We start from the raw sequence: 12,482 nt of genomic DNA on the forward strand, positions 1-12,482 counted from the left end.
TTTTTGTGTATTTGAACCCTTTCCAACAATGACTATGATTTTGAGATCCATCTTTTCACTGAGGACAACTGAGGGACTCATATGCAACTATTACAGAAAGTTCAAACGCTCGCTGAAGCTCCAGAATGAAACAATGCATTAAGTATATTTTTTTTCATATATAAACTGTCTATGTACGTAAATGTTATTTTTTTTTTATATATAACATTTTGTCAATGTGTGGCTGGTGGGTATTACAAAGGGGGAAAAAATGGAAGAGAAATTAGAAGGAAAAATGAGGAATAATTTAAAAAAATACTGTGTCTTTAAAGAAAAACTCATTTGTGCAAATGTATTAAATGTTTCTTTTTATTTAAAAGACATAATAAAGTATAAAAAAGTATCAAGTATCTTTAGCTTCTGAAGGGCAATTATGATATTTAGAAAAAATAAGAAAAATGTACACATCTTGGTACTGTTCAAAAGTTTTCACACCCTGGCTCTTAATACATTGTGTTCCCTTCTTGAGCATCAGTGAGTGTTTTAACCTTTTGTAATAGTTGCATATGAGTCTCTCAGTTGTCCTCAGTGTAAAAAAGATGGATCTCAAAATCATACAGTCATTGTTGGAAAGGGTTCAAATACACACAATTGCTGAAAAACCAAAGAATTTGTGGACCTAAAGGATATTTTTGAAGAACAGCAGGCAGTTTAACTGTTCAGGACAAACAATGCAAACTATCACTAAACAAAAACACCACTGTGGATCATTCAGAATAAAGCAAATATAAACTTTTGAACAGGGTAATTTTTTATAAATTCAACAATTATTTTCTCTTGTGGACTATATGTAAATGTCTTGTATGTGAAATATCATATTCAGGTCAGTACTAAAACAACAACGTGCATTTTTTATGATCCCACACATATTATATACATTTATAAAGAGAAGACTCAGACTGTTTCACTGACTTTTTTTATCCAAAGAAATGGAGACTTATCCATACAAGAACTATCCTGGAGTAGTTAAGTTGCAAAAAGAAAAAAAAAAACGGCAATATTCATTTTATGGGTAGACACAACAGTCACTGTTTTTAATGCCCGTTGTACAAAGATGATGTCAATGTCTGTAGTGTTTCATTATGATACAAAGAATGTGCAGAAACCCCTTTGAAGATTATTTGAGTGTATGTGGCATTGCATAAAACTCAGCGAACGAAATCCACACAACCATATGCACCTTTTGAAATGTTTTTTAACATCAGCTGCTTTTGTCAAATATAGTTTAGATCACTTGATCACAAAAAACACTGTACAGCCTCATAACTATCCAATTAAACATGGAAAATACAATGACAGAACATTTGCTTTCCATCCATTGGAATCACTATTAATATCCTAAAGGCCCATTTAATGGCATCCAGATTTTGTCAGCTTTGTAGGAACATTTAGAGAAGCATCTAGGAGAAACCCAAGATACCTTCTTCACTCTGTAAATTTGGCGTGCGCTTATACAGTGCTTCTCATTTTAATGTCCGGGCCTGAAGTCCGAGTCACTGTCTGAATCAGTCTCATTGGGTGATTTGTCTCTGTCCAGGTGCAACTCTCTGACAGTAAGGATGCGAGTGAGCATGCAGTCTAGAGCCTCATCACTCAGCGAAGTGGTTGAGAACCACATGGGACTGTTGGGTACACAGGACCGCTCGGGGCTCAGGTAAAAGTCGGTTGTGCGTTGCCTCACGCTGGGTGAGCTGAAACGTAAGACAATATTTGATAGGGATGCATAATTATGACAAACTTGTTATAATAGAATCAGGGTTCGTACAGATACTTTAAAATGAAATTCAAGGACTTCAATCAGAGATCTCACGTATCAAACAATGTTTTCCATTTTAATTGAAAATAGATATAGATAAAAATACACAAATAAAATATGGTATTACTACTGTAGTACGAAGAATACTACACTTTTACTATAGTAATAGCAAAATCGCTCAAATCCTGATATAAAACAAACGATTCACAAACCCGCACCAAAGTGCCGATCGGAATCAAATGAATCGTAATCCGCGTTCCTTTCAGATCTAAAACAAAACATTCAGATCTAAAACAAAACATTTGTGAACCCGCTTCGATTTTCTGATCTAAATTAAATGATTTGTGATCCACGCTCCAAAGTTCTGATCAAAAGCAAAAGATTTGCAAATCCTCTCCAAAGTTTCGATCTAAAGCAAAAGATTTGCGAACTCGCCGTTTTTCCAATCTAAATCAAATGATTTGCGATCCACAGTCTGAAGTTCTGATCTAAATCAAATGATTGGTGCTCCAAAGTTCCGATCTAAAGCAAAGGATTTGCGAACCTGCTCAGAATTTCCAATCTTAATAAATGATTTTTGATCCACGTTCTGAAGTTCTGATCTAAAGCAAAAGATTTGCAAACCCACTCCGATTTTTCAATCTAAATTAAATGCTTTGCGATTCACACTCTGAAGTTCCAATCTAAATCAAATTATGTGCGATCCAGGCTCTGAAGTTCCAAAATCTAAATCAAATGATTCGCTTGCAAAGTTCCAATCTAAAGCAAAAGGTTTGCAAACCCACTCTCATTTTCTCATCCAAATCAAGTGATTTGTGATCCACGGTCTGAAGTTCCGAACTAAATCAAATGATTCTCAATCCGCACTCCAAAGTTTGGATCTAAAGCAAAAGATTTTTGTACCCATTTACAAATTTCCGATCGTTATCAAATAATTCACGATCCGTGCTCCAAAAGTTCCAATCTAAAACAAAATATTTGCAAACCCGCTCAGATTTTTGATCTAAATCTAATTATTTGCGATCCTTGCTCTAAAGCAGGGCTGCTCAACTATTGGCTTATTTTTGTGCCAATAAGAATGAATGTAACTTTATAAAACTGAACGTAACTTTCCAAGAAACGATCAAAAATATGCCACTGCAAAAGAAGAAAAACACAATGAAAATGAAAAAATGAACTCAGTCGCACGAATTTAACATGCTCTTCAAATATGCTTCATTCTTTGTTAATGATTCTCAAAGAATCGTTTTCGCGAATCATGGATTCTGAATGCGTTGCCACAGCTTTCGCGTCGCAAATTTTCGTTTGCTGTTTTGGCACAAACCTCTCGTGGGGGCGGGCTTAACAGCGATCTACTCTGATTGGCTAATGAGCTTTTGATGGACAGTTGCTCTCTGACCTGGATGCACAGACGTTAAATTCCATTAAAAAAAAATAAATCCATAAAAAAAAAAAAGCGCTTTAACGGAGCTTAACAATGACCGGGAAAAAGATTTCTGTCAAACGTTACATATAAACACTTGCTGCTGTCAAAAGAATGAGATCTCATTCAGCAAATAAAGTGAATATATCACGTTAAGCGTCCCCCATAGAACTCCATAAGGAAACAGCTTAATGTGGTTTAACGTATCTTAACAACGACTGGGGAAAACCAAACTTATGTCAAATATTACTTATAATAAGTGCTGCTGTCAAAAGAATGAGATCTCATTCAGCATATAAAGTAAATAATATCACATTAAGCTTTTTCTCCCTATAAAAAGCTTATGATGGTTCAACTGGGGAAGACCAATCTTCTGTCAAATTTTTCTTATAATAAATACTTTCTGCTGTCAAAAGAATGAGCTCTTATTCAGCATATAAAGTGAATGTATCACGTTAAGCGTCCCCCATGGAAGTCCATAAGGAAACAGCTTAACGTGGTTTAACGTATCTTAACAACGACTGGGGAAAACCAAACTTCTATGAAATATTACTTATAATAAGTACTTGCTCACTCAGATTTTTGATCTAAATCAAATTATTTGCGATCCTTGCTCTGAAGTTCCAATCTAAATTAAATGATTCACGATCCACGCTCCTAACTTCCGATCTAAAGCAAATCATTTGCGAACCCGCTCCGAAGTTCCGTTCTAAAAAAAAAAAAAGATTTGCGAACCCACTCTGATTTTTGGGATCCAAATCAAATTATTAAGACTCTGAAGTTCCAATCTAAATAATGATTCGCAAACCATCACTTTAGATCAGGATATGGAGTGTGGAGCACCAATCATTTGACTTAGAACAAAACTTTGTGCATGGCGAATCATTTGATTTAAGACTTCAAATCACATATCGCGAATCATTTGATTTGAATCATTCAACTTCGCAAATGATTCACGAACACGTTCTGAAGTCTAGATGATAAATCAAATGATTTGCGATACGTAAAGTTCGAATCTAAATCAAATAATTTGCGATAGGCGATTTGAAGTGCCGATCTGAAACAAATGATTCACGATACACAATCCGATTGGATCGCTTCAAATCAATTAAACCATTGCGTCACAAAATAGTTCACTGTTTTGAAAAGCTCCATTTTACCCATTATTACGTGCTTGTTAAAATCGTTATAAGCTATGTTGAAATTCAAAAATGAATGGCTCTTTTAATTTGATCTGGTTTTTGCTAGTGAATCGCTTGAAATGAATGATCGAAGTCGCGAGTTTGAATCAATCTGAGCTGTTCCAGCGTAAATGACTCAATTAATTTGGTTCATCTGTTCCTCTTTTCGCATCTTCAGCCATGTTTACATGACACTGTCAGTACTACTTGCCTAGCTTAATTGTTTCTGACATTAAGTGAAAAATGTTTTTTTTTTTTAATTGCAAGATAATATGTACTTATTGACAAAATTGAACACACATCATAGATACATTGTCTTTCAATAATTAAAGCACTTTTCAAGTACCTCTTCAAAAATATCACTATTTTTAAAGGCTTTCCAGACCTTAAATTTCCAAAAGTCAAATTCAAGTACTTGCAAAAATGCATTAATCAATAGCTGGAAGTTCAAACAAACATACCATTTTGAAAGATAGAACTCGTACAGCCTGACAGGACAGCGAAGGGGATTGTCTGCATTCTCCTTTATTTCATATACAGTGTCATTTTCATCCTCCTCTTCCTTTCTCTTCTTTGCTGGGATGCCAACTAAATTAAACAAAACAAACTATTGATACAACAACTAAAACACACAATCAAGCTAAGACAGTATATCTGACCACTCACCTGTGCTAGTGTCATCTTTGGGGGGATAGAAACGTAAACAGGCCACTTTTGTGTTGCCCTTGCTCCGAGAGCAGCGTACAATGTGGCCAAACGAGAGACGACGGTGCTGCTCCGCTGTCTTGTAGTTGAAGTACTTGGTGAAGAAGTAGAGCAGCGTGTTGAGCAGCACACCAGGTGAAAACGCCCCCAACTGCTTACAATCCCACAGATACTCCTCTTCCACACGAGAATGAACGTAACCTGAACAAACACACAGACGTGTTTGTAGACCAGCAGTGAAACAAGCGACTCACATGTTTGTTTTAAATTACTCACCACTGGGCAAAATAGTTGGCTTCCACTCTCTGAGTATGTTGGTTAGTTCCTGGCAGAATTTGGTGTAGAAGATATCTGCGAAGATGTTCTCCATCCGACTGTTCTCAAACAGGTACTGCAAACATTAATGACGCGAGTCATATCAAATACACTATTTATAGTCTGAATGGATGTGTTTGGTTTGTGTCGTTTCTTTTCAGTTTACCTTCTGGATTCCCAAGCAGAGATAAAAGATGCTGTCAGGGCTGTATTTCTCTCCGTTGGGTCGACGAACTTCAGAGATGAACTTGCAGAGGCCGTAGCTTATTTCGGCAGTGCAACACTTCAACAAGTCCTCCTTTAGTGTCATACTACGTGCTACGGATGTAGAGGAAGTGTTTAGTTCTTAAATTGCATGTTAAAGATTCTGTAGTTTAACCAGTAGAGCATGATGCAGTCTTAAGGCTAAGGATCAATTCCATGTGAATGCATATACTGAAAAAAATCTATAGCTTGAAAACTACATTAAAGGAGTACCCCCAATATGAGAATTTGCAGAGAAGTCTTATGTTGGTGGATTTTTTTCAAGGAAAACAGGAGATTACAGCGTTATTGTGATGTTTTTATCTGCTGTTTGGACTAATTTTGACGGCACCCTGACTCATTCACTGAAGAGGATCTGTTTTTTTTTTTAAAGAAACAATGTTAATCTTGTATAATGTATAATTGTTAACTTGACATGGTGGAACTTTCCTTTGGGAAGAAACACTGGATAAAAAGAGACCTACAGCCAAATTTGGGTGTCTCCATGTTGGGTTGGGCATTCCTCCAGCGTACCCATTCCTTCCAAGCATTTACAGCATACTCGTGTTGCAGTTTTGAGAGGGTAGAGAGGTTGTCTGGAGCTGGTTTGACTGGAACAACAGCTGCACTCTTATGGGCCTACACACCAACAAAAAAACAATGCTTCTTGAGCTACAAATCAACATATTACAATCCTTTATGATGGATCATATGACACTTAAGACTGGAGTAATGGCTGCTGAAAATTCAGCTTCGCATCACAGGATGAAATTACATTTGAATTTTAATATATTTTTTTATAATATTTTGATGAAACCGAGACAAAACGAAACTTGAACAGAAGTGTAAATTTAGTACTAATCTGTATAATTTAAACATTTAGACATTGTGGCTAAATGCAAAGTGATAGGATCATTCCTATCATGTTGTGGAATTTCGCATAATGATAATGCTATCCTAATAAGCTTAAAAGAAGTTTATATCACAAAACTCTATAATACTATAATGTTATAGTGTATTCCAAAAGTTAAAGTGTTATATAGTAGACATTACGGTGGCATGTCAAGATCTTACTCGTTTCTTCTGAGGGAAGCCGTCATGTTTTCTCTTGCGAGATTTCCGTTTGCCAGTATCTGTTGTCTCCTTTTGTATTTCCCCTCTCAAAAGTTCAATGCTCTCTGAAATATGAAAGGATACAGATGGATGAAATATGAATGGAAGATAACTTGGATCGTGTTGGTATGTTTAGTCCTGTTAACCGCAGCAGCAGATCTTACCGACTGGAAAATCAGCCTCCAAGTCCATCTGTGGCTCTTCTGCTGCGGTGGAGATGGGGGTTAGTGTGGCAGATCTGGATGGAGGAGGCCTATCAGGCTCTGGGGTTTGATCCCACGTCTGGGCAGAAGACACAGAGTCCTCCTCCCAACTCAGATTGCTGGACAGGGCTTCCAGATCAAGGTCGTCCATTATGTTACTAGTCGGATCTGAATAACAAATTGGAGGATTTTGAAATGAAAAGAAAAATGTGAGTGTCATCTTCTAAAATATAAAAGCCTGTTTTGTTCAACTAGTGTGTTAACTATAAAAAGACTGAAAACCTTCCAATTGTCCCCAATTTACCAGTGACAGTGATGCTTTTGTCCTTCTCTGCATCCTCAGCCACCATCTCTGCCATCATGATGAGGTCCGCCTCCAGAGGGTCATCAGGAATCTTCTCTTTGATTTCCTGAATGGTCTTTACAATGCGCTCAGCACTGTCCAGAGTGGTGGGGAAAAACAAGGGCACTGGAACCTGTATAAACAGACAGACACATGATGATGCTCATTAAAAATAACACTCATTCAAAGATGAACATACTGATTCTGGTAACAAATATGTATTTAGATTTAATCATTTTAATATTCAGAATGAGAATAAGGACAAGAAGAAAATAACAAACACACTGGAAGTGGAAGCCCCACAGACTTTGGAGTGTACTGGGTGTAAAGATTCATGGGAAGTGGAACATAGATTGGCACTGGCACAGGTAGCACCATCATAGACGGTCCATCTAGAAGACAAAAGACATGCACAACATGTTAGTGTTTGCATATGCAATGCCCACTAGAAACATGTCAGCAACAGTGCTCCCTAGTACCTGTTTGTGTTGTCATGTCACAGACATTGGGTTTACAGGATGTGCCTTTGTTCTGGCTTAATGGTTTACACAGCAAGGCTTTGTTCTTCAGGATTCGAGGTGCCGGTACAGAAGCCTTTGCACCCTCTGTCTGCGTGCTGGCCGCCTGGGGACAAAACATAGAATGATTGATAATTGGTTGGTTTTTATAGACATTTCAAAAGGAACTTCAGTTGGTTTAGTGATCTTGTGAAAAACTCACATTTCCTGTACTTTTTGCTGTAGCAGCTGGAACAGACGCTGAGGAAACAAAAAGGTAAATGATGTTTTTTTTATTCCTCAGTTTGCAAAAAACATACACAACCAGTCAAAAGTTTTTGAACAGTAAGACTTTAATTTTTTTTTTTAAAGAAGTCTCTTCTGCTCACCAAGTCTGCATTTACTTGATCCAAAGTTAAAATGTAATTTAGTCCTGTGATTTCAAAGCGGAATTTTTAGCATCATTACTCGAGTCACATGATCCATTAGAAATATTCTAATATTCTGATTTGCTGCTAAAAAAACATTATCATGCTGAAAACAGCTGAGTAGAATTTATTCAAGTTTCTTTGATGAATAGAATGTTTAAAAGAACAGCATTTATCTGAAATAGAAATATTTTGTAACATTATAAATGCGTTTATCATAACTTTAGATACATTTAAGACATCCTTGCTATATAAAAATATTTCTAAAATGTCTTATATTTAAAAATAATTATACTGAACTATACTCCAAGCTTTTGAATGGTATAGTGTATAAAGTTACAAACTCTTTATTTCAGATAAATGCTCTTTGGATCCTTCTATTCATCATAGAATCCTGAAAAAATTCACTCAACTGTTTTACATATTGATCATTTAAAACTTGAACAGCAAATCAGCATATTAGAATGATATCTGAAGACTGGAGTAGTGATGCTGAAAATTTGGCATTAATCACAGGAATAAATTACACTTAAAATATATATTCAAATAGAAAACAGTTATTATAAATAGTAAAAATGTTAGTTTTACTGTACTTTGGGTCAAATAAATGCAGGCTTGATGAGCAGTAGAGACTTCTTAAAAAAAACCAAAAAACAATCTTACTGTTCAAAAACTTGACTGATAGTGTATCCTCAGTTTAATAAAATAAATAAATATTACAGAAATTCAAATCTTTAATGGCAGCCAATAACCATTATCGCATACAGCTTGCATCCCTCAAACTACAAAGATGATTAAGAGTTAAATCGAGGTAAGTCACCTGGCAGAACGGTGTTGCCCAAAACACCTGGCTGTCCATTGGACGCACTTGAAAGTGATATAACATTGGCAATGACCGGCGTGGCCTCTTTAGTTATCTGTGGTGTGCGATTAACTGTACTTTGAGGGCTTGGAGATGGCGATGGGCTTGTCCCTGAGGAAAACAATCACTGAAAGATTAAATACAGACATAAGAGACGACTATCCTTAAACATCTACAGGAAGACGCACCTTGTGTGGACAGAGGCTTGTTTGCAGGTCTGACTGCCCCAGTGGTTCCCTGCAGGCTGCAAAAGAACATCAAGCACTGCAAGCTGCAGAAATGCTTGATCTCACCCATCCATTTCACAGTCTCTGCCATCTTCTTGGCCTGCCTGCACATGGAGCACTTTATTTCCTGTCAGAAATACACTCACTGTTAGTTAAAAGCCACATCCATGGCATCAACTTTTAAAAATAATGTTGCAGCACGAAACAGCCTTGTATAATGTTTCTCAGAATAATACAAAAGAGATATTACCTTACGCATTAATAAGGTGTGCTGCGATAAGCATAAGTTTCCACAGAACTCCTGCTCTACGTTATCAACAACTTCAGTCACTAGAGTCTGAGCGGATCCGCTACAGTAAAAGCAGCTGCGACAGTGTTTCTTCCCCCAGCGCTTGACCAGGTCATGCTTATATAGTAACTTGCATCCTGTATGGTGATGAACGAACAGGTAATTGTATCATAACCCACAATTTGGGATTAAGACATGCATGTATGAAGCAAAAAGTAAAAGAAAACAAATAACGTGTTATTTTTTAAATGAATTTTGCTCTTAGTACTTACCCTCACTGCAGAAAGAGCGGTCAATCTTGTTTATCCTTTTCACCTCCTTGATAACTTTATCAATCTTGCAGTATTCACAGCGAGCCATGACACTGTTGATCTGTTTGAACTCCTCAACACAACTGTTACTGCAGAAAGCATACATTTTCCTCTGAAAGGTAAGGAAAAATATGCAACCAATTAAGTTTAGGGTCAACTACTGTTTAGATTATTAAATGTTAATGTTAATTATAAACTCTACAATACAAATATTAATGTGACAGTGGTGACCAATTATTAGCACACTAGTATTTTCACCAGTTAAAAAATGGTTTTAAGTCAGTTATTTCTATATTTTGCTGTAGTGTGTCAGTAGGAAATATCAGTTTACATTTCCAAACATTCATTTTACCATTAATTGTAATAATCCAGTGAGATTTTTGTCTGCACAAGGAGTCTGACAACAGCCAGTTCTCCACACAGAGATCTGATCTCATCATCATGACAAGAGGAAATGGAACAAACTGAGACAGACTAAATTGAAAACAACTGTGGCAACTTCTCCAAGACACTTCAAGAAACCTACCTGCAAAGCTACCTGAAAAATGTCCAAGTGCACCTAGGGCAAAAGCTGCTTTAAGTGCAAAGTATGGTCACAACAAATGTCAATTTAATTTAGTTAATAGAAGTTAATTGATAAAGACTATCTATTCATGCCTAAAACTTTTAACAGTACTGTAGCTTTGCAAGTAGGTTTCTTAAAGCGTCTTGGAGAAGTTGCCACAGTTTTTCTGAATAAATAGGTTAAATTTGCAAAGGAATGTTTTCCTACTGACACACTCCAGCAAAAGATAAATTAACTGACTTAAAATCATTTTTTAGTTGGTGAAAATAATTTTGGCCACCACTGTATATCAAAAAATAAACATGTTAAAGTTACAGATACCTGTCTAATACTAATACATTTACGACTTATAATTAAATTACATCTTTTTATTTCTAGCTGTACTATTTTTTGTTCAATTTTGTTTTGTATTTTTTTTATTGTAATAAATGGCCAATACATCATGATTATAGGTCATTTGTGCATATTGCATGTCCTCAAATTGTAAACAAATACACTGCAGTTTACAGTTAATGGGATCAGGCTATACTACAAAAAGTAAGATCCTCTAATTCACGTTTGGAGTTGATTTGAATGGAAACCTATTAAAATTGTGATTTCATTCGTCAGAATATTTAAGTAGTATTATGCCTGTAAAACACCCACTCTTCTAGTACCAGTTCTAGTACTAGTAAACAAAACTACCTTGAACTCCAGCAGCTCTGGTCTGTGGAAAAATGTGTTCAGACACTGAGAGCAGGGGATCTTGGTGACCGTCTGCACCTGACCACTGGTCTTCGCTGATGAGCTGGACTCTGAGGGAGCAGGTTTGGGGGCAGCAGGTTTGGGCACAGCAGGTTTCGGGGTAGATGTGTTGATGCTTGTAGAGGTTACATTATTTACCGGCATGATAGGTTTTGTCTTGCTGAAGGATTCCTGAATTTAAAACAAAAACAAAAAATGCAAAAGGATGTTTCTGAATGGTTAGTTGATCATTTAAGTAGCTTATGTGGAGATGTCTTTCATCAATTAATTTATTAGCATGTTCCGTCACGATAATCACAGGTGCCTGTGTGGGAACTGTTTTAAGATGCCTACAGAGCCAGAGAACATACGTTGCAAGAAGGTAGAACAGGTATAGTTCAGCTTACCTGCTTTTATGACACGATTAGGGCTGTCACTAACAATTATTTCGGCAATTGAGCAATCCGTTGATTATTCTGACAATTAATCGAGTAATCGGATAATTGTAATAAGCGAACAACAGCCTTTACAATTAATCAAAGCGATTAAAATACATAATGTATAATGTATATTAGTTCTATTGTCTATAATGCATTGTCACAAATGACTGCAGAGGGCGCCACAGGCCTGACGATTGTTTACACACTTTACTGTGCCTAAACATTTAACTCAAATGTCCAGTTAATCTTTAATATTTGGCCATTTCTTTAGGACAGAAACACTACAGCCACTGCAATTCCTTGAATATGTGGACATCAAAACGCTTGAACTCAAGGTGAGGATATGAGCTTGTTAAATTAAAAGTTAGCATGTTTATTAATGCATTCTTCAGTGTTTACGTAGGTTTATAAATGTCCTTACAAATCTGATGAAATGGCTCATGTTGCATTCCCAGACGAATGCTTTAACAAACTCAAACTCACAGCAAACAGGCCTGAGATGGAGCAGAGATGGAGTTTTAGACACTTTGTGAATTCACAATAGTATTAAAGTTAACAGTTATGATTTATGATTATTTTTAAATGGGTTTAATATATCATGTAGCCTTGGAAAACGATCTAATAATGTGTTAAATGGAGTTATGTCCGTGGAATGTGGTATTTTGCCCATTACTCAACATGGGCAAATTACAGTAGAGGATTTTTTTTGTTTAACCCTTTATAGGGCACTCCTTGAAATACTTGGAAATTCAAAAATTTAACCCTGGAGTGTTATTGGAGGTTATTACAAGACTTTTAAACTTTTGTGACTTTAAAAAA

The 12,482-nt window shown here is 36.3% G+C and overlaps 1 protein-coding gene across 1 annotated transcript; it reads right to left on the reverse strand.

The window, feature by feature from the left end:
• Nucleotides 1-334: 334 nt before the first annotated feature.
• Nucleotides 335-11,413, reverse strand: LOC141289884 (zinc finger MYM-type protein 4-like). The gene is made up of 17 exons (XM_073822084.1): nucleotides 11,185-11,413; nucleotides 9,897-10,047; nucleotides 9,586-9,761; nucleotides 9,297-9,462; nucleotides 9,067-9,219; nucleotides 8,042-8,079; nucleotides 7,801-7,945; nucleotides 7,607-7,713; nucleotides 7,283-7,454; nucleotides 6,940-7,146; nucleotides 6,737-6,840; nucleotides 6,148-6,301; nucleotides 5,586-5,737; nucleotides 5,381-5,495; nucleotides 5,066-5,305; nucleotides 4,861-4,987; nucleotides 335-1,730 (listed from the first exon to the last, which is right to left on the reverse strand). Exons 1-17 carry the CDS (start codon nucleotides 11,386-11,388, stop codon nucleotides 1,508-1,510), a joined length of 2,634 nt encoding a protein of 877 aa, XP_073678185.1. The 5' UTR covers nucleotides 11,389-11,413; the 3' UTR covers nucleotides 335-1,507.
• Between the last annotated feature and the right edge of the window lie 1,069 nt (nucleotides 11,414-12,482).

The sequence above is a fragment of the Garra rufa genome, chromosome 17 (genome assembly GCF_049309525.1).
Source record: "Garra rufa chromosome 17, GarRuf1.0, whole genome shotgun sequence".
In the NCBI taxonomy this organism is placed as follows: Eukaryota; Metazoa; Chordata; class Actinopteri; order Cypriniformes; family Cyprinidae; genus Garra; species Garra rufa.

What these genes read in the sequence shown, in the direction of transcription:
- LOC141289884 (XM_073822084.1), bottom strand. Translation starts at nt 11,388, where the DNA reads ATGCCGGTAAATAATGTAACCTCTACAAGCATCAACACATCTACCCCG. An exon ending in CAAAGATGACACTAGCACAG is followed by an intron (nt 4,988 to 5,065) that starts GTGAGTGGTCAG and finishes TGTTTAATTTAG; the next exon opens with TTGGCATCCCAGCAAAGAAG. An exon ending in GAGTTCTATCTTTCAAAATG is followed by an intron (nt 1,731 to 4,860) that starts GTATGTTTGTTT and finishes CTTACGTTTCAG; the next exon opens with CTCACCCAGCGTGAGGCAAC.